Below are 20,249 nucleotides of genomic sequence, written 5' to 3'. Positions count from 1 at the left end.
ATATTTTTGAAATTTGGGCAAAATTTTGGCAATTTTGGGGGTGGTTTTTTTTTTTTTGGATAAAGCTGGACAAATGCCCAGGTGTGGATGAGCCCCCTGAGGGTGATTTCCTCCCTAAAAATGATCTTTATTTGCATTTCCCTTCTCTTTCCCAGGGAGCCTGGCTCCAGGACCTTCAGGATGATTTCCTCACATCCTTATATTCCTGCCTGGCCTCTAAACCCAGCACAGCCATGGATCCAGAATATTCCATGCTGTTCTTTTCCAAATATGATGCCAGGAAGCTTCTGGCCTCCCTGACCATGTTCAGCCAGCAGGTGAGCCTTCCCTCAAATGGAATTCCCTCCAATCCAGGGAATTTTTGCTCAGGAAAAGCCTTCCTTTCAAACCCCCTGTTTATTTTTTTAACCTTATTTTGGAAAGAGCCCCATCCGAGACAACAGATTCAATTCAGCATTGGGATTTGCTTGGATTTCTGTGGGTGTGTGGTTAGAATTCCCTGGAATTCAGGGGTTTTTCTCCTCCCCTCGCCCCCAGTTTTCCCAGGTGCCCCTTTCCCTGGAGTGGAGCCTGGTTTTCCTCAATGGTCTGTGGGAGAGGATGCTCCGAGTGCCCGGGATTGAGACCCCCCCAGTGCTGCTCCAGTGGCTCCACGAGGGCCTTGAGCCATTCCTGGTGGATCCCCAGGTCTTTGGCTGCCTCCTTGCCAAGGATGTGTCCTGTGAGGAATTCCAGCTGCTGTGAGTGTGGAATGTCCCCTCTGTGCCACCAGAGCCACGCCCTGGGGGCTCCTCTTTGTGTGGGGGGCAAAATCACTTTGGAAAAGGGTGGGAAGTGGATTTGTAGAAGATCTTTGAAGTTTAATTAAAGGTTTGTATTGTCTGTGTTTATACATATCAATTTTGAGATAAGAAATGTTGATTTAGAAATATTCTAGACAGGCCAAGGAATGCTTGTGGTGTGTTGGAATTAGGAAATGACAACAGACTGGTTTTTTTACAGCTAGGAAATGACAACACAATGGCTTCTGATTGTGATGGTGTGAATTATAACACCTGTATGGTCTCACCCTTCTCATGAGACTGAAAACGGAATAAAAACATTTATAAAATGGTTTTTTTAACATTTTTAAAATAAAATGTTTATAAAACACCTCTCAGTTGCCCCATCTCTGGGTCAGAAAAGGGCTTAATCCAACAGAAAAGGATGGGCTTGAGAATATCCATGTTTTTGTGAGAGCCCAGGCCCTGCCTCAGCAAGGTTTGAGGTGTTTCCCTTCCTTTGGCAGAGTGGCTGCCCTGGATGGAATCTATTCCCAGCTTTCTGTGGAGGAGCAGAGGAATCTCTACTCTGGGATCAAGTATTTCCTCACCCAGCACGGTAAAGGACCTGGCACAGGGGGGTGAAAAACGCCAGGCACTTCTTTTTAAGATTTTAAAAGTCTGTGTTCCTGCATTCCTGTCTGTTTGTAGTTCCATGGGGTCTCTGTTCCTGCATTTCTGTGTTCCTGCATTTCTGACTGTAGCTCCATGGTTTCTCTGTTCCTGCATTTCTGACTGCAGCTCCATGGTTTCTCTGTTCCTGCATTTCTGACTGTAGCTCCATAGGATATGTGTTCCTGCATTTCTGTGTTCCTGCAGCTCCATGGCTTCTCTATTCCTGCATTTCTGACTGTGGCTCCATGGTTTCTCTGTTCCTGCATTTCTGTGTTCCTGCAGCTCCATGGTTTCTCTGTTCCTGCATTTCTGACTGTGGCTCCATGGTTTCTCTGTTCCTGCATTTCTGACTGTGGCTCCATGGTTTCTCTGTTCCTGCATTCCTGCCTGCAGGACCCACCCAGAGCTGCCACAGCCAGGCCATTCCCAGCCTCAATTCCACTGCCTGGTTTCGGAATTTCCTGGGCTCCTTCCTGGAGCACGCCACCGTGGAGGACCTGCAGCTTTTTGGGGATGAAGCCACAGTGAGTGGGGACCCTGGGGGGGTCACAGTCCTGCCCTGAGCAAATCCAGAGCCCCAGGATGGTGGGGTTGGAAGGATTTAAGGGTCACCCATCCCATTCCAGCCCCAGCCACGTTCTCCGATCCCTGTCCCGCCTGCCCTCGGAATTCCTGCCAGCAGGAACATTTCTCTGGCTAATCTGGGGTGCACAGTCACTGCAGTTATTTCTCCCCATCCTGTGATGAGAGGGATTTGCACAGAAGTTGGTTTCACAAAGGGAATTCTGCAGGGAGCAAACTGGAGTCAGTGAGAGGAGCAACCAGGTCGCAGTGTTTACTTGAAAATAAAACCAAAATAAACCTCAGCACAACTTTAAACCCAGGTGAAAAGCCCTGAGGCTGGCTCAAACTGTCCCGTGTCACTGTCAGGACTGAAGGATCCATCTGAACCATTTTCCCTTGTTATTTTTTTCCACCCTTCAGCTTCAAAAATTCGCCAGGGACCCGGTGAATATGGAGATGGTTGGGAACCTCACCTTGCTCAGGGAGACTGCCCTGTACTACACCCAGCTCCTGACCTCTGCTCCTGCCTTTCCACTGTCCAGGTATGGATCTGAGGGCATCTGGCTCAGCCTGGCACTGTTGATTAATTTCCTCTTTAAAGGTTCTATTAATTTCCTCTTTAAAGATTCTATTAATTTTCCCCGCAGCCTCCCGGACAGGTACCTCTTTAAAGGTTCCATTCTTTTTCCCTTTAAATGTTCCATTAATTTTCCCTTTAAAGTTTTCATTAATTTTCTCTTTAAGGGTTCTATTAATTTTTTATTTAAAGGTTCCATTCATTTTCCCTTTAAAGGTTCCATTCTTTTTCTCTTTAAAGATTCTATTAATTATCTCTTTAAAGGTTCTATTAATTTTCCCTTTAAAGGTTCTATTAATTTCCTTTTTAAAGGTTCTATTAATTTCCTCTTTAAAGGTTCTATTAATTTTCCCTTTAAAAGTTCTATTAATTTTCCCTTTAAAGGTTCTACTCATTTTTTCTTTAAGGGTTCTCTTCATTTTCCCTTTAAGGGTTCCATTCATTTTCCCTTTAAAGGTTCCATTCATTTTCTCTTTGAGGGCTCCATTTTCAGGTAACCCCACTGCCCTTGCCCTCGAGGAGGGCCAATCCCCAGTTCTTTTCCTGGGACACGATTTCCCTGCAGTGCTCCCAGGCTTTTCCAGCTCCCTGAGCTGCAGCTTCGGCACCAGCGGAGCTGAAAGGATGGAGAAAGGTGCCTGGAGAAGGACATCCCCTGGAGCAGAGGGAAGGTCTCTGAGCCAGCCTCTCCTTTCCCCCCCGCAGCCTCCCGGACAGGTTTATTTGTCACCTGAGCCCCGGGGCAGTGGCCAACCTGAGCAGGGAGGAGGCTTTGGGAGTGGCCCAGAGGCTCGGGAGGAGCTGCCCCTGGAGCAGGGGGATGCCCCGAGCCTCCCTGGCACCTCGGGAGCTGCAGGTGAGCACCTGGGCATCCTCTCAGCTGCACACAACCTGCCGGGGGTGGTGGTGCCCAGCTCTGTGTCCCCTCTTGTCACCCTCCTCTGGGTCACCCCGTGTCTCTGTTGTGGTGTCTGGCTGGGCTTTTGTCACCTCACGGGGCTCAGGGGTGGGAATGGTCCGTGCACTTTGGGAGGGACACAGTGCAAAGCAGCACCCCATTGCCAGAAGGCTTCAAGCTGTCTTTATTCCTGCATGAATTTATGCATGCAATATTCCTGCATTTTTGTACATTCTTACAAAACTCCCAAGCTTACACTTCACTCGTTGGTCAGGAAAGACAAACAAAGTGCTCATTGGGATAGAGAATTGCAGGTTTCTCTTTTTTCTTCTTCTGTCTTTCTTGGTTTCTCTTATTTCTTCTTTCTTTCTTGGTTTCTCTTATTTCTTCTTCTTTCTGTCTTGGTTTCTCTTATTTCTTCTTGGTTTCTCTTATTTCTCATTTCTTTCTTGGTTTCTCTTATTTCTTCTTTCTTTCTTGGTTTCTCTTATTTCTTCTTGGTTTCTCTTATTTCTCCTTCTGTATTTCTTGGTTTCTCTTATTTCTTCTTTCTTGGTTTCTCTTATTTCTCCTTCTTTCTTTCTTGGTTTCTCTTATAATTTCTTCTGTCTTTTTTGTTTTCTCTTATTTCTTCTGTCTTATTTCTTCTGTCTTATTTCTTCTGTCTTTCTTGGTTTCTCTTATTTCTCCTTTTTTCTTTCTTGATTTCTCTGTCAACAACCTTGGTTGGAAATTCTTTCAGGGACAACCATGGATCCTCTTCTCAAAGTCCTCTCTGGCTCACAGAAGTTGTGTAAAACCTCTTCCACACATCCACGGGCAAACCTGAGCAGAAACCCAGGGATTTAAGGCTGTGGGATCCATCGCTGCTGCTCTGACTCTGCTCTGTCTCACAGGTGGCAGCCTCCCTGCTGAGGAATTTGGATGATTTGTCCCCAGCCGAGCTGGGAGCCTTGGGCCAGGCTGCCCTGGGGCTCTCGGTCTCCAGGATCCAGGAGAGCATCCCTGAGGAGCAGCTGGAGGCAGCTCTGCCTGCCCTGGGGACAGTCCAGGGCTGGAGGGCTGAGCAGGCCAGGGCTGTGGTCAGCAAACTGCTCCTCTCTGGCTACCAGGTACTGAGCTCCTCACATCCTCCTCCTGGGAAGGGTTTCAGGCACTGGGAGTGCCCAGGGAGGTTGGGAATCCTCATCCTGGAGGTGTCCAAGGGATGTCTGGAGGTGGCTCTGGTGCGTTGAGAGGCAGCCTGGGACAGAGGGTGGGCAGAGTTCAAGGAGTAAAGTCAGGATTTATTAAAAGGATTTCAAAGGATTCTGACAGAACCAGAGCACACAGCCTCAAACTGCTCCAAGGGAAATTCAGGTGGGGTGTGGGATTTATTAAAGGGACTTCAAAGGATTCTGACACAACCAGAGCACACAGCCTCAAACTGCTCCAAGGGAAATTCAGGTGGGGTATTAGGAAAAAGTTTTTTACAGAAAGGTGATAAAGTTCTGGAATGGCTGCACTCCCCATCCCTGGTGTGTTTAACAAAGCCTGGATGTGGCACTGGGGGCCAGGGTTGAGCTGAGGGGTTGGGGCTGGGCTGGACTCGATGATGTTGGAGGTCTTTCCCAACCTGGGGATTCTGTGAATTCTGTGGATACACCTGTGGTCTTGGAGATCTTTCCCAACCTGGGGATTCTGTGAATTCTGTGGATACACCTTGGGCAGCACAAGAGCCTGGCTGTGGCTACCCCCAAGATGGACAATGGGTCAGGAGATTTCACACTTTTATCAGTTTTGGTCCATTTCCACCTTGGGGTTCATTGTCCAATTCCAGCTCAGATGATGCAGTCCCATCCTCCCGGACTGCTCTCCTCAATTCCCTGTTGTTTGCACTTTTGGGGCTGAAGCTGCAGCGGTGTCCTTGGTTCTGGGGCTGGAAAAATGCAGGAAATGAATTTGTAGAGAAGCATTTGTAGTGAAATACGAACTTCTAGAGAAACAGGCATTGTTGAGAGAGAGAAATGGAACTAGAAACAAGTTTTAAATGATGGCCTTGCAAATAAGACTGGATACTTTGGAGGAATAGGACTGTGAAAGATGCATTATAGTAGGACTCACAAGGGGTAATTTTAGATTATTAACTTTAAGGAATTTACAGCATGGTGTGGCTGAAACTGCTAGCCCAAGAAATACTTATTATGTATTGCAATTAGGAAATAGTTAAATTTTGATTGTGGTGGTGTGAATGACAACATCTGTATTGTCTCACCCTTCACACGAGACTGAAAATGGAATAAAAGTTTATAAAACACCTCTCAGCAACCCCATCTCTGGGTCAGAAAAGGGCTTAATCTGAAAAAGAAAAGGATTGCTTTGTGTGGCTGAGCTGTGAGGAGAACTTGCTGACACTTTATATGGAGTTCAGAGTTAGAAACCAATGCAGAATCTGGAAAATGTAAAAGTTCAAGCTTAAGGCATGAGCACTCAGAGCTCTGGGCTGGGGACCAGGTGGGGTCGAGGGTCTCAAAGGTCTTCTTTTCCAAGCTGATTTTTTCCTGGGATTCCCTGGCAGATCCTGGATGGACAGAGCCTGGCAGAGCTGGGCACCTTGGTGGCCGGCCTCAACAGCAGCATGCTCAGGAGTTTGTCCCCAGAGGTTGTCCTGGAGGCCATCCAGCTGCCAGGCTTCTCCCAGCACGTGGACGCCCTGCCCTCGGCTCTGAAGAGGACCCTGGTGGAAAAGGTGACCTTGTTTTGTGTGCTCAGCCAGGAGCAGGAGCGGGGCACAGCTCACCTGGGCCAGCTGTGGCACAGCTGCCCGCCCCGGCAGCGTTCCCTGTGGGATGGGCACAGCCTGGCAGGGTGGCAGCAGGACAGGGCCACTCCGGTGCTGTCACTGTCCCTGGCCTGCTCAGCCTCTTGGGGACAAGGCCAGGAGGGATTTGTGTCGTGGGGTTGCTCCCAGAAGCTGCTTCCCAGTGGGAGGATGTTAATGGAGCAGAATAATTCAAGGTTGGACTTGGTCCTGGAGGGGCTTTTCCAACCCAAATAATTCTCTGGTTCTGATCGTGCCGTGGTTTGCACTGAAGCAAATCTCACTGAAGTGAGATGGCCATGGTTTGTTCTCTTGGGTTTCTCCAAGGTTTCCTCCAGAGTTGGCCACCCCTCTGAGCTGGTTAGACTCATTCCCAGTGCTCTGGCCAGCTCCATCCCAAAATCCCTGCTGGTTTTTGGGGAAGAGAAGCCAAACGTGCAGGATCTCAACAACAAGCCATGGACCAGAGAGCAGGTAAAGGGCTCCTCCCTCCCCTCCCTGGCAGCCCTGCCCTCTGTGGGGCCATGAATTCCACAACCCCCCCTGGAAACGGAGCCCTTTTCCCTGGAAAACCTCTGAGCTCTGCCTTTGCTCCCCAGGCTGCCATGTTTTTCAGTGATGTGGTGAAGGCAGAGCCTGACTTCAGCAGGTAAAGATTTTCCTCCTCTCCTTCCATTTTCTGTTTGTTTTCCTGGCAATTCCCACCTTTCCCATGGAGCATCCACATCCACCCCCTGGAATCCACGGGAACAGATGGGAAATGGGATGGGAGCCCAAACACAGACGTGGAACACGGAGATTTCCCAGGGCTCAGCTGTCAGATGCACCCAGGAGCCACATTTTCTTCCTAAAATGATGCTGCTGGCTCAGGCTGCACCTGGAATCTTGCTCCAGATTGCCTCTGGAAGGCATTTCCAAGCAGGGAATGCATTTCCAAACCTTCCAGAGGGCAATTCCAGGGATTCATTTAAAGGGGCCGCTCTGTCTTTTGACGTATTTGAGATGAAAATTATGAAAACAAAGATTTATATCTGGAAAAAACGGTGGGGTCAGCAGAGTTTTGCTCTGAATTCACCTTCCTGAAGGCTTTTCCCTTCTGATTTTCCTGCTGGGAATTCCCAGGCTCTCCCAGTCTGTGCTCCAGGGCTTCACCTGTGCGGCTGCCAGCGCTGTGGGGGCAGAGAGGTTCCAGGAGCTGGCCAGGGTCATGAGGAAGAAGAAGGTCAGGCTGGGCCAGGACCAGGTAATGCCCACATTCCCAAGGGTTTGATGGTGTCCTGCATGAGCTAAAGGAAATTGTTCAGCCAGAGCAGCCCCTGGAGCCCAGGGGCTGGAGCAGGGATGTGCCAGGGGGGTTAGGATGGGTTTTAGGGACAGGTTCTGCCCCCAGAGGGTGACCCAGGGACAGGGGGGGTTGTTGGGGTGTCAGGGTGGTCCCTGTGGTCCCTTCCTATGGACAAAAGTCCTGGGTGTCCCTCCCACAGCTGAGTTTCCCTGAAAAAAGGAGAAATCCAAGCCCTTTGATTTCCATTTTTTCCCCCTCTCTTGTTTTTTTTTTTTCTTTCTTCAGAGCAGCATAAAATGTTTACATTATTTTATCTTTTCCTTGTGTTTCGTGGTGGTTTCTGTCCTTGCTGCAATCTCTGGTGTCCTTCCAGCTGAGCTGCTTGCTGAAGATGGTGACTCTGCATGGGATTCCCAAGGATTTGGACAGTTATCCCCAAGACCTGCTGCTGTTTTTAAGGTAACTGTGCTGTGCTTTTCATCATCTTGCCTTAGAGCAACATAGAAAAAATAAAGATTAGTTTATAACCAGGCTGGCTAATTTGATTTCTATTTCAGAGCTTGTTTAGGCCTCTTCCTGGGGAATTAAAAATGGGATTGCAGAAAGCTGGAGGAGGAGATTTGTATGAGATATTGGAATAAATCCTTCCTTGTCAGGGTGGGGAGGCCCAGGTTTCCCAGAGAAGCTGAGGCTGCCCCATCCCAGGCAGAGGCCAAGGCCAAGTTTAGCATTCCCAGGCCTCTGAATGTGCTTTTCCCTTACAACACCAAAGAAAACAGGGAATAAAGTGAATTCCCCTGTTCCAGTACCTTCCTGCTGTGGTTCTGCACCCAAACCTTGAACAATTTTAAGCTGTGCCTCACACAACAAATTCCTTCAGGTCAAAACAGATTTTTAAAGAACCATTTTTTAAACTTCAGGAATTTTTGAAGGATTTAATGGCGCAGCAGAAAACTGGGGAAGAGCAGCTCCTGGAGTTCGGTGCGCAGGTGTAGAAGATGTTTTGTCAGACATGGGGTGCCTTGAGCTTGGTCTCATTCCCCAAAATCCATGGAGTTTGTCTTTCCAGCCCCTCGGACTATGCAGGGAACTGCAGCCAGTTCTTCATCCACGTTGGGAAGGCAAACGGGGATGTTCTGCCCAGAGAGGCCCCGCAGAGGCAGCAGCTGCTCCTGGAGGCTCTGGAGTGCCTGGTAGGAGGAGAGGGATGGGATCCTGCAGGGATTGGGGGTCCTGCAGGGCTTGATGGACTGGGATCCTGCAGGAATTGGGATCCTGCAGGGATGGGGATCCTGCAGGAATTGGGGTCCTGCAGGGATGGGGATCCTGCAGGGCTTGAGGGACTGGGATCCTGCAGGGATTGGGGTCCTGAAGGAACTGGGGTCCTGCAGGGCTTGATGGACTGGGATCCTACAGGAATTTGGATCCTGCAGGGATGGGGATTCCACAGGGATGGGGATCCTGCAGGGCTTGATTGGGATCCTGCAGGGATTGAGGATCCTGAAGGAACTGGGGTCCTGCAGGGCTTGATTGGGATCCTGCAGGAATTGGGGTCCCACAGGGCTTGATGGACTGGGATCCTGCAGGGATTTGGGATCCTGAAGGAACTGGGGTCCTGCAGGAATGTGGGATCCTGCAGGGACTGGGATCTTGCAGGGCTTGGGGTCCTGCAGGGCTTGATTGGGATCCTGCAGGGATTGGTTTGGGATCCTGAAGGAACTGGGTTCCTGCAGGGATGGGGATCCTGCAGGGCTTGATTGGGATCCTGCAGGGATTGGGGATCCCACAGGGATGAGAATCCTGCAGGCTTGATTGGGATCCTGCAGGGATGGGGGTCCTGCAGGGATGGAGATCCTGCAGGAACAGGGATCCTGCAGGAACTGGGGTCCGGGGATGCTCCATCCCAGCTAATGCCTCTGCCTTTATTCCAGGGCATTCCTGGCACACAAATAAATAAAGGAAACGCTGAGATCCTGGGCTGGCTGGTGTGTGACCTGGGGGGGGAGTACATCAGGAGTTCTGGGGGCACTTTGCTGAGGGGTTTGAGCCACTGTGGGTCTTTCCTGCCTGAGCAAGAAGAGGCCATCAGGGACGTCCTCAGCAGTGGCAACACCACCTTTGGGTAAGGATTTTCCTCCTGGGTTGTTCCCTTAATCAAACCCGTGGTCCTGTTAAGGCCTGGGTGAACTCCAGCCAAGCAGCTTGGTCAAAAACCCAAAAATCTTCTTGCTTTTGAGCTTTGCACTGGGCCTTTTATGTTGTTTGGTAGAAATTATTTCAGCTGAAAGGCCTGGGTGAAATTCTCCTGAAAAACGTGGTCACTTCTGTGTCTCTCTTGCTCGTTATAAAAGCTTTTCCCCCAGTATCAAAAATTGATTTTTCATTAATCAGACTTCTCTGCCTGGCCTGGTGATCACAGGTGAGGTCAAGCTGTTTGTCTCCTGGAAGTCTGTGCTGACATTCTGCCTGTCCAGTGAGAGGTGTTAGATAAATCCCTATTCTAACACACAGGGAAGTAAAATATTTTCCTTCCTGGGTCAATTGCCCCAGGATCTTGGCACTGAATTGGACCACAGCAAGCAACAGAAATTCTTTGGGTTCCAGAAGGAGCCTTAAGAAAATAATGTGTTTGTTCAAGGCCATTTTCCCACCCAGCTGCCCTGAGTTATGACCTTGACAACTTCTGCTCTGCTGCAATGGCATTTTGTGCAACAGGAAGTGGTTGAGGTGTTTTAGGGCTTAAACTTTATGTTTTCTTAACGTCACGTGTTGCAAGGATGTAATCCTGGGGGATTTAAAGGTGTTTTTTTCCCTTTTGTTCTTCCTTGACAGCTGATACCTGCTCATTTTCATTGTGGCTTGTGTTAGGGATAGAAATGAGACAGATGAGACACTTGTTTTTTTGTGTAGAATAGCTGAATTTTTATTGTAGATAGCTCATTTTATGTGATATTAGAAGGTACTGTGTTTGAATTTAACAGATTAGTAAATGATTGAAACTCAGTTGATTGGTTGGTAATGGTTAGTGTACATGTTTATTAAACTTTTCTCTTTCTTGATAGTTTATATTTTTTATTTATAAATTTTTACAAGATTATTTCTTATTTTTATAGGTGCCAACTGTTTTCTTACAAGAACAGATCGTTATGTAAATTGATTTTTATTTTTATAATTCTTTTCCTATGGGAATGTAACAGCTTAGTTGGAGTAGTAAGGTTTAAATCACGTTTATAAGGCTGTTCTTTTACAAGGTTTCACTTATTTGCAACACATTTTTTTTGTCTGCAGGCCTCCTGCAGCGTGGTCAGCCTTCACCCTGAGCGAGCTGGGCGGGCTGCTCCCCGTGCTGGACCCCAGCATCCTGCAGCAGATCCCCAAGGTGGGCTCTGCCCCCGGCCTGGGGGGCTTGGGGGGCACGGCTGGGCTGGGAATGGGGCTGGGGGCTGCTGGGGGGGTTCAGCCAGGCTGATTCCAGCAGTTCTTCCTTTAAAGCAGCTGCTGCCAGAGGGATGGGGGTGTGGGAGGGAGGGTTCATGGGGCTGGGGTCTGGAGCAGAGCTGGGCAGAGCTAAAGGAATAAAGCAGGGATTTATTAAAATCCTCAAAGGATACACCCTGGGCAGTACAAGAGCCTGGCTGTGGCTACCCCCAAGATGGACAATGGGTCAGGAGTTTTCACACTTTTATCAGTTTTGGTCCATTTCCACCTTGGGGTTCATTGTCCAGTTCCAGCTCAGGTGATGCAGTCCCATCCTCCCAGACTGCTCTCCTCAATTCCCTGTTGTTTGCACTTTCTGGGGCTGAAGCTGCAGCGGTGTCCTTGGTTCTGGGGCTGGCAAAGGATTGTTCTGTGTGACTGAGCTGTGAGGAGAGCTGCTGACACTTTATGTGAAGTCCAGAATGTACCAGTGCAGTCCAGAATCTGGAAATATGAAAGCTCAAACTGAAGGCATCAGAGCTGACAGGCTGGAACTGCAAATCCAGGTCACTGCCAGTCCCTTCCTGTCACTTGGGAAGGGCAGGAATAACTCTCCCAGTGCTTTGTGAGGAGCTCCAGTCACTGATGGGCTGGGCAAAGGGAGAGTTCAAACATTTAAGGAATTGCTTTTGGTTCAGGATCTCCATGCTCAGAGCCCGCTGTGTGAGGAGCAGGAGCTGTGCTGGAGGCACATCCAGCATTCCCAAATCCCCCCGATGGTCCCTTTTCCTTGCAGAAAGCTTTGATCACCTGGCTGAGGAACTTTGCCTGGGATTCCTCTCTGTCCAGGGAGGAGCTGGGCACCATCGTCGGGGAGCTCCTGCCCCGGCGGCACAAGCGAGCGGAAGGTACGGAGCTGCCCTGACCCAGAGCATTCCCCCTGGGAGCAGGGGTCACCCTGACATTCCCCCTGGAAGCAGGGGTCACCCTGACATTCCCCCTGGGAGCAGGGGTCACCCTGACATTCCCCCTGGGAGCAGGGGTCACCCTGACATTCCCTCTGGGACCAGGGGTCACCCTGACATTCCCCCTGGGAGCAGGGGTCACCCTGACATTCCCACAGGGAGCAGGGGTCACCCTGACACTCCCTCCTGGACCAGGGGTCACCCTGACATTCCCTCTGGGACCAGGGGTCACCCTGACATTCCCCCTGGGAGCAGGGGTCACCCTGACATTCCCTCTGGGACCAGGGGTCACCCTGGAGCTCCTCAGGCCTTGGGAGAGGCTCCCAGGGAGGTTTGGAGTCCCCATCCCTGGAGGTGTCCAAGGAACTCGGTGCTGGTGACAAAGTGGGGATCGGGCAGAGCTCAACCTTGAAGGTTTTTCCAACCAAAATGATTCTGGGATCCAAAGCTTGGAGTGGAAGGATTTAATTTAACCCTGAGTTTGCCATGGCTTCAGCAGGATGCCCACCTGGGCGGGAGATAACAGAGGAAGTTCTGAGTGATGACCTGATGCCTGCCTTCTACATCCCACCGGAGATCCTGCGTGCCTGCCTCCAGAACATCTCCCAGGAAAATCGCCTCTTCCTGGAAAATCACCTCTCCCAGGTCCTCACCTACCCCTTCAGCATCCCCCAGCTGGCTGTGCTGAAGGAATACCTGCACGAGGTAATTCCAGCCCAAAAATGTCCAGTTTCCACTGATGGGATCACTCAGGGTTTTGTCATGGGCAATTTAGGATCTCCAATGATGTGACTCAAATTTCCACTGATGGGATCACTCAGGGTTTTGTCGTGGGCAATTTAGGATCTCCAAGGGTTTGACTCAAATTTCCACTGATGGGATCACTCAGGGCCTTGTTGTGGGGAATTTAGGATCTCCAAGGGTGTGATTTAAATTTCCACTGATGGGATCACTCAGGGCCTTGTCCTGGGCAATTTAGGATCTCCAAAGGTATGATTTAAATTTCCACTGGTGGGATTGTTCAGGGCCTTGTCCTGGGCAATTTAGGATCTCCAAGGGTGTGACTCAAATTTCCACTGATGGGATTTCTCAGGGCCTTGTCTTGGGGAATTTAGGATCTCCAAGGGTTTGACTCAAATTTCCACTGATGGGATCACTCAGAGCCTTGTCTTGGGGAATTTAGGATCTCCAAGGGTGTGACTCAAATTTCCACTGATGGGATTTCTCAGGGCCTTGTCCTGGACAATTTAGGATCTCCAAGGATGTGACTCCACTGTCTCTCAGCTCCTCTCCCACGGTTTAACCACCTTTACTGGGAATACATTTATTTCTTATCTCTCATTTCTACATCTAATCAGGGTTTTCCTGCCCTGTTGGCCCTCAGCCTTTCACAGGCCCCCTCTGACAGGAACGTGGCTCCGTCCTCCCTCCAATCCCAACCAGAGAGATGCAAACAGCCCTAAAACCGTGCCACCTTTGCCCAGGCTGAGCCCGGCTCCCCGAGCCCCGCTCCAAGCCCGTGCCCGCGGTGTCTCCACAGAGCTATCCCCGTGGTTATCCCCAGCACGTTCTCGCTGAGATGGGCCCTTTCCTGCCCCTGCTCAGCCCGGAGGAGATCTCCACCTGGCAGCTGAGCTCCGCCGACACGCTGGCAGCGTTCCTGACAACGGAGCCGCGGCCCTCGGACTCCCTGGTAGGGGCTCGGCTCTTGGGGGGGCTGCTTTGGGCTCTGAGGGGGTCAGAGCATCTTTGGTGCCACAATTTTGGGTGGCCCAATCAACGTGAACTTTATCAAAGAAAGGCCTTGTAAAATCAGGCTTTGTGTTGTAAACTAACCTATTAAATTCCCATTTATTAAAAAAAATAATAAAAATCAGTTAGCACAACAATCTGTTGTTGTAAAAAAAAGTTCACGACTATGAAAACAAGAAGTCTATCCCATAAAATTCCATTTAAAAGATATAAGCATATCTATAAAATGTTTAATAAACATATAACATATATAGAAATATATGTTGCATATAGAAATATATAGCATATATAGAAATATATGTTACACATATAGAAATATATAACATATATAGAAATATATGTTACACATCGAAATATATAACATATATAGAAATATATGTTGTACATATAGAAATATGTTACATATAGGAATATATAACATCTATAGGAATATATAACATCTATAGAAATATGTGTTACACATAGGAATATTTAACATCTATAGAAATATATAACATATATAGAAATATATGTTGTACATATAGAAATATGTTACATATAGGAATATATAACATCTATAGGAATATATAACATCTATAGAAATATGTGTTACACATAGGAATATTTAACATCTATAGAAATATATAACATATATAGAAATAGATAACATGTATAGAAATATATGTTACATATAGAAATATGTTATGTATACAAATATATAACAAATATAGAAATATATGTTATATATACAAATATATAACATATATTGTTTAATAAACAATAACCCTTACCAAGCAATGAACTAAATTTCATTAGATTACTAACCAATTAAATTCAAACACAAAACCTTCTAATACCATATAAAAATGGTATGCGATAAAAATAATTCTTAAAATTAATAAAAATAAATAATGATGAATAAAATTAAAATTAAAAATAATAAATTAATATGAAAATGGCGTACAATAAAAAAATAACTATTCTACACCAAAAACCAACTATCTCATTTCCATCTCTAACACGAAATTCACCGCAACACGATAAAATAAAACGGTTCCATCTTATTTTTGCAATTCTAAGGCAGAGTTTCTTTCGGGGGTGAAACCACACCTTCTGATGCCATTAAATCAGTGCAGTAAAATTAATTGTGTTTGCAGGCGTCGGCGGCAATCAAACGCTACGTGGAGCTGGGCAATGCCCTGAATGCCACGGCCCTGGATGCCATTGGCACCAAGTACGTGTGCCTGCTCAGTGCCACCGAGCTGAAGGCCATCGACCCCTCCAGCCTCAAGTGAGTCCCAGGCTGGGGTGTCCTGGGCTTCTTCCAAAAGCCCTTTCCCATCCTTTTCCTTTTTTTTTTTGCTCCCAGAGAAAGGGAATTTAGGAAGCACCTTAGGAGCTGCCAGGCGGGGCTCAGATTCCTGATCCAACTCTATTTCAGCCCAGCGGGCTGCAAATCTGACTCTGTGCCTGCTTTCATCTGCAGAAGAGTTAATTAAATAGAATTTCATGGAATTACGGAGTTCTTTAGGTTGGAAAAGGCCTCTCAGATCATCACCAAGCTCACCACTAAACCACGTCCTCAAGTGCCACGTCCTCGTGGTTTTTAAGCATTTCCAGTTTGAACTCCTCTTAAAGACTGGTAAATGAAATTATCTTGGCAATTAATGAATTATGCTTGGCAAACACGCAGATTTATTGGGCACCATCAGAGCCATCATCACTTGAGGGACAAATTCTCAGCAGGAACCTGGGCCATTGTTTTTCCTCTCAGCTTCTCTCCATAGAGCTGGGAATTGGGGATCACCTGTGCCGTGCAGAGAATCCCAGCAAAACACTCAGACTATGGGAAAATTGAACTTGTTGAAGATAACAAAAGCTTTTTTCACCCTAAACCTTTATTTTTCTGCAGGCTGGTATCTCTGGATCCTTCAGCCTGTTCTCAGGAGACGAAGAACCTCTTGTACCAGAAAGCCAAAGAAGCTTTCTCTGACCAGCACCATTCACCTGCTTACTATGAGCTGATTTTACCTTACCTGGGTATGTACAAATCCAGGATGTTGTGGGGAAAGAGAACTCTTAGCCACAAACGAAATGAGTATCAAAATCCATCAAAGATTTGGAAATCTTCCTAGTCAAGTTGTTAAAAGTTTGTCTTTCCAGCTTTTAGATAGCACAAAATATTCTGTGCCTGCTTTAAGTTGCCCAAATCTGTTTCCAGACCAAGAAAATCAAACTCAGAATGAATCTCAAAGCCCTTTTCCATGTCACTTTTGTTTTTCTTTTTTTCTAAGCCAAGGTTTTGGGGTTTTTTTTCCCTTTAAGCCAAGATTTTTCCCAACTTTTCCTCATCCTCCTTTCCACTTTCTGGCCACAGATTTTTACTGCCCAACAAAATAACTGCCAATAAAAAAAGGAGGAGCACCCCCCTGTTTTGCAGCAGCGTGCCAGCAGCCCCAGGCTGATGGGTTTTGGAGCAATCCTCATTTTGTGCCGCTCTGGGCTCTGCCATCCTCGGTGTTCTCCTTGCTTTGGCGCAGGGGGGGCTCCAGCCGCAGACCTGAAGGTTCTCAGCAGGGACGACGTGAACATGAACGTGAGCACCTTTGTGACCTTGAGGAGAGACGCCCTGATGGTGAGCTGGGCCTCGGAGCTCTTTGGTTCCCCGAGTTTTGGGGGGTTCAGTGCTCGGGGTTGCTCGTGTTGTCCGTTGGTGGAAATCAGCAAATCCAAGTTCCGTCAAACCCAAATGCTGTCAAACCCAAATTCCGTTGAATCCAAATTCCGTTGAATCCAAATTCCGTTGAATCCAAATTCCGTCGAATCCAAATTCCGTCGAATCCAAATTCCGTCGAATCCAAGTTCCGTCGAATCCAAGTTCCGTCAAATCCAAATTCTGTCAAACCCAAATTCTGTCAAACTCAAATTCTGTCAAATCCAAATTCTGTCAAACCCAAATTCTGTCAAACTCAAATTCTGTCAAATCCAAATTCTGTCAAACCCAAATTCTGTCAAACCCAAATTCCGTCAAACCCAAGTTCCGTCAAATCCAAATTCCGTCGAATCCAAATTCCGTCGAATCCAAATTCCGTCGAATCCAAATTCCGTCGAATCCAAATTCCGTCGAATCCAAATTCCGTCAAATCCAAATTCTGTCGAATCCAAATTCCGTCAAACCCAAGTTCCGTCAAATCCAAATTCTGTCAAATCCAAGTTCCGTCGAATCCAAAATTTCTTCTGTTGGACCAGTAGAAAGTGGGGAAAGGGCCTGAAATTCCTTGAAAAATAGAATTTGGAGTCCTGGATGGATGCAAAGGCAGTGGCGGTCATTCAGGGCAGGCTCTCACAGTGGCAGGGGGCAGGCCATAAATATAATATATATATATAATTAAATATATTTAAATATATTTAAATGTAAATATATATTTATGTATTTATATGTCTTATTTTATATTTCTATTTATTTTATATACATTTATGTGTATGTGTTTATATTTAAATATATTTAAATATAAATATATATTTATATGTCTTAATTTATATTTATAGTTATTTTCTATAAATTTATGTCCATATGTTTATATTTAAATGTATTTAAGTATAGATAAGTATTTATATATCATGTGTAATGTATGTAAAATGTGTAATGTATATATACACTACAAATAATACAAATATATAGTTCATATATAATCTATATAAAATATTCCGCATTAAATCATTTTATCGGGTTTCAAGTAATAATTTAAATTTTTTTTGCTTCTCACTTCTACCTCTAACACAGCACCCCTTGTGTGTCCCTTTTTGTTTTCCCAGCTGCTGAGCCCCGCCGATGTGCGGGGGCTGCTGGGCGTGCAGCTGCCCGAGCTGGCGCGGTGGCGCGGCCGCAGCCCCGTGCGCGACTGGCTGGCGCTGCAGAAGCAGGCGGAGCTGCAGCGGCTGCTGCCGGGGCTCACGGGGGGCGTGCAGGAGGGCTACATCAACCTCGCCGCCCCCAGATTCCCAGGTGCCGTGGGGGCCTGGCGGGCGGGCTGTGACGGCTTGCTTTTGGGGTGCTTTTGGGGTGGTTTCGGGGTGGTTTTTAATGAGTTTTGGGTGAATCTGGGGTGGAATTTCGTGGTTTTGGGGTTGATTTTGGTTGAATTTTGGGTGAATTTTGGGTTGTTTTTCCCTGTTTTTCATGTTAATTTTGGCTTAATTTTGGGTGAATTTTGGCTTAATTTTGGGTGAATTTTGGCTTAATTTTGGGTGAATTTTGGCTTAATTTTGGGTGAATTTTGGGTTGAATTTCCTGGTTTTGGGGTTGATTTTGGGTGAATTTTGGGTTGTTTTTCCCTGTTTTTCATGTTAATTTTGGCTTAATTTTGGGTGAATTTTGGGTTGTTTTTCCCTGTTTTTCATGTTAATTTTGGCTTAATTTTTGGTGAATTTTGGCTTAATTTTTGGTGAATTTTGGCTTAATTTTGGGTTGTTTTTCCCTGTTTTTCACGTTAATTTTGGCTTAATTTTGGCTTAATTTTTGGTAAATTTTGGCTTAATTTTTGGTGAGTTTTCCCTGTTTTTCATGTTAATTTTGGCTCAATTTTGGCATGAACTTTGGGTTAATTTTTGGTGAATTTTGGGTGAACTTTGGGTTAATTTTTGGTGAATTTTGGCTTAATTTTAGGCTCATTTTGGATGAATTTTGGGGTAATTTGAGATTCATTTTTCCCATTCTTAGGTTCATTTTGGGTTTATTTTAGGTGAATTTTTGGGTTTATTTTGCATGGTTTTGGGGGGAGTTTGGGTTATTTTTGGGTTAATTTTTGGTGAATTTTGGGTGAATTTTAGGCTCATTTTGGATGAACTTTGGGTTAATTTTGGGGTAATTTGAGATTCATTTTTCCCATTCTTAGGTTCATTTTGGGTTTATTTTAGGTGAATTTTTGGGTTTATTTTGCATGGTTTTGGGGGGAGTTTGGGTTATTTTTGGGTTAATTTTGCCCATTTTTGTGTTAAATTTGGGGTGAATTTTGTGTGAGTTTTGGCCATTTTTAGGTTAATTTTGGGGTGAATTCTGGGTTAATTTTATCCACTTTTGGGGTTCATTCTGACCACTTCCAGGCCTTCCTCCTCGCTTAGAAGCAGGATCACAGGGGTTGGGGTTGGAGGAAACTTGAGGATCCTCCAGTTCCAACCCAAACTCAGCTTGGTGTTAGCCGTGGTTACACAGGAGAAGAGAATCCCTGCAGGGGGCACAGGGAGATGTTTTCCCCGTGGAGGAGTGGTTCAGTTGTCAGATTAAGTTGTTTTCTTACTTTAAGATGGGGTAGCTGAGATGTGTTTTAAAAACTTTTATTCCATTTTCAGTCTCGTGTGAAGGGTGAGACAATGCAGATGTTACAACTCACACCAGCACAATCAGAATCCAACTATTTCTGAATTATATTATAAGCATTTCTGGGCCTATCAGCTTTAGCCACACCATGCTGTAAATGCCTTAAAGTTAATAATCTAAAATTACCCCTTGTGGGTCCTAAAATGCATCTTTCATAGTTCTACTTCTCCAAAGTATCCAGCCTTATTTGCAAGGCCATCCTTTAAAACTTGCTTCTAGTTCCATTTCCCTCTCTCAACAATTCCTGTCTCATTCCATGGCATTTCTAAGCCAGCATTTCTTATCTTGGAACAAATCTTATCTCTACAAATCCGTTTCCCACAGTTCAGTCACTGATTTCTCTGCTCTGATGCCCTCTTTGTCCTCCAGCAATGTCCTCAGCCCCTCTGGGCGCCGTGGCCACGGTGTTCCACCTCCTGCCCGCCCTGCTCCTCAGCTTCTTCATGGTGTCCATCCTCTCCTGACCATCTCCTCCCACCAGGAACCAAGAGGGACCAGCCTGTGACCTGCTCTGAGGCCTGGCCTCAGGAGTGCCCAGAGCTCCAGGCAGCTGGGATCAGCCCAGAACTCACTTTTAGGTACTTTTGGCTTTCAAATCACTTGGAAAAAAAAATCCCAGTTTTGTCTGAAGGGAAGATTCAGACTCTTTGGTGCAGGATCTTTGCCTTTGGGACAGCCCAAGCCCAGCTCAGCTCCAAACCACTGCTAAACCCCATCTTAGTGCTGGGTTTAAGGGTGAGTCCTGCAGGTTAAAAATGACATTTCCCAGAGCCTGACCTCGTGACACTGCCAAGACCTCAGGGTGGGACTGAAGTTTGCCAGCTGCTTGTAAATAAATCCTGGAACTGAGTAAAAATGCCAGAAGCAAACTGATGAGTGTCTGCTCTTCCTTGGGGCTGCCCTCACCTTCCTGTCTGCAGGAATCCCCAAAAATGAAGGCTCAGAATCCCAGGATCTGCCTGTTCCTGTTCCTTGGAGTTGGCTGTTCAACATTTAGGAGCTGAAACTGTTCTCAGCTTCCTCACGTGGAGGAAAGGAACTTTGCACAAGGTTTTCCATATTTTTTTCCCCACTCATTGGAAATATCTGTCAAAAAAAAAAAACCCATCAGTGAAACCTGTATCCAGCTCCTGACATTCCCCTTTCCTCCAGGAGGAGAATCTGGGAGGGAAAAAGGGATTTGTAGATCTCATGTCTTA

At 46.6% G+C, this 20,249-nt stretch overlaps 1 protein-coding gene across 1 annotated transcript; it reads left to right on the top strand.

Moving 5' to 3' along the window:
• Positions 1 to 216: 216 nt before the first annotated feature.
• Positions 217 to 19,862, top strand: MSLN (mesothelin). The gene is made up of 23 exons (XM_041401830.1): positions 217 to 317; positions 538 to 740; positions 1,289 to 1,380; positions 1,830 to 1,960; positions 2,421 to 2,542; positions 3,283 to 3,433; positions 4,372 to 4,587; positions 6,033 to 6,203; positions 6,603 to 6,749; positions 6,875 to 6,924; positions 7,398 to 7,518; positions 7,934 to 8,019; positions 8,630 to 8,753; positions 9,492 to 9,682; positions 10,849 to 10,939; positions 11,774 to 11,885; positions 12,442 to 12,647; positions 13,483 to 13,635; positions 14,831 to 14,964; positions 15,586 to 15,713; positions 16,214 to 16,308; positions 17,490 to 17,679; positions 19,420 to 19,862. The coding sequence occupies exons 1-23, from the start codon at positions 234 to 236 to the stop codon at positions 19,512 to 19,514; spliced, it is 3,093 nt and encodes a 1,030-aa protein (XP_041257764.1). The 5' UTR covers positions 217 to 233; the 3' UTR covers positions 19,515 to 19,862.
• Positions 19,863 to 20,249: the final 387 nt, after the last annotated feature.

The sequence above is a fragment of the Onychostruthus taczanowskii genome, unplaced genomic scaffold (assembly GCF_017590055.1).
Source record: "Onychostruthus taczanowskii isolate IOZ18803 unplaced genomic scaffold, ASM1759005v1 scaffold19, whole genome shotgun sequence".
Taxonomy (NCBI): Eukaryota; Metazoa; Chordata; class Aves; order Passeriformes; family Passeridae; genus Onychostruthus; species Onychostruthus taczanowskii.
Note: the sequence above shows the minus strand (reverse complement) of the source record. Positions and strands in the feature narration are given on the sequence as shown.

What these genes read in the sequence shown, in the direction of transcription:
- MSLN (XM_041401830.1), top strand. Translation starts at nt 234, where the DNA reads ATGGATCCAGAATATTCCATGCTGTTCTTTTCCAAATATGATGCCAGG. An exon ending in GCGGCACAAGCGAGCGGAAG is followed by an intron (nt 11,886 to 12,441) that starts GTACGGAGCTGC and finishes TGGCTTCAGCAG; the next exon opens with GATGCCCACCTGGGCGGGAG. An exon ending in ATCGACCCCTCCAGCCTCAA is followed by an intron (nt 14,965 to 15,585) that starts GTGAGTCCCAGG and finishes ATTTTTCTGCAG; the next exon opens with GCTGGTATCTCTGGATCCTT.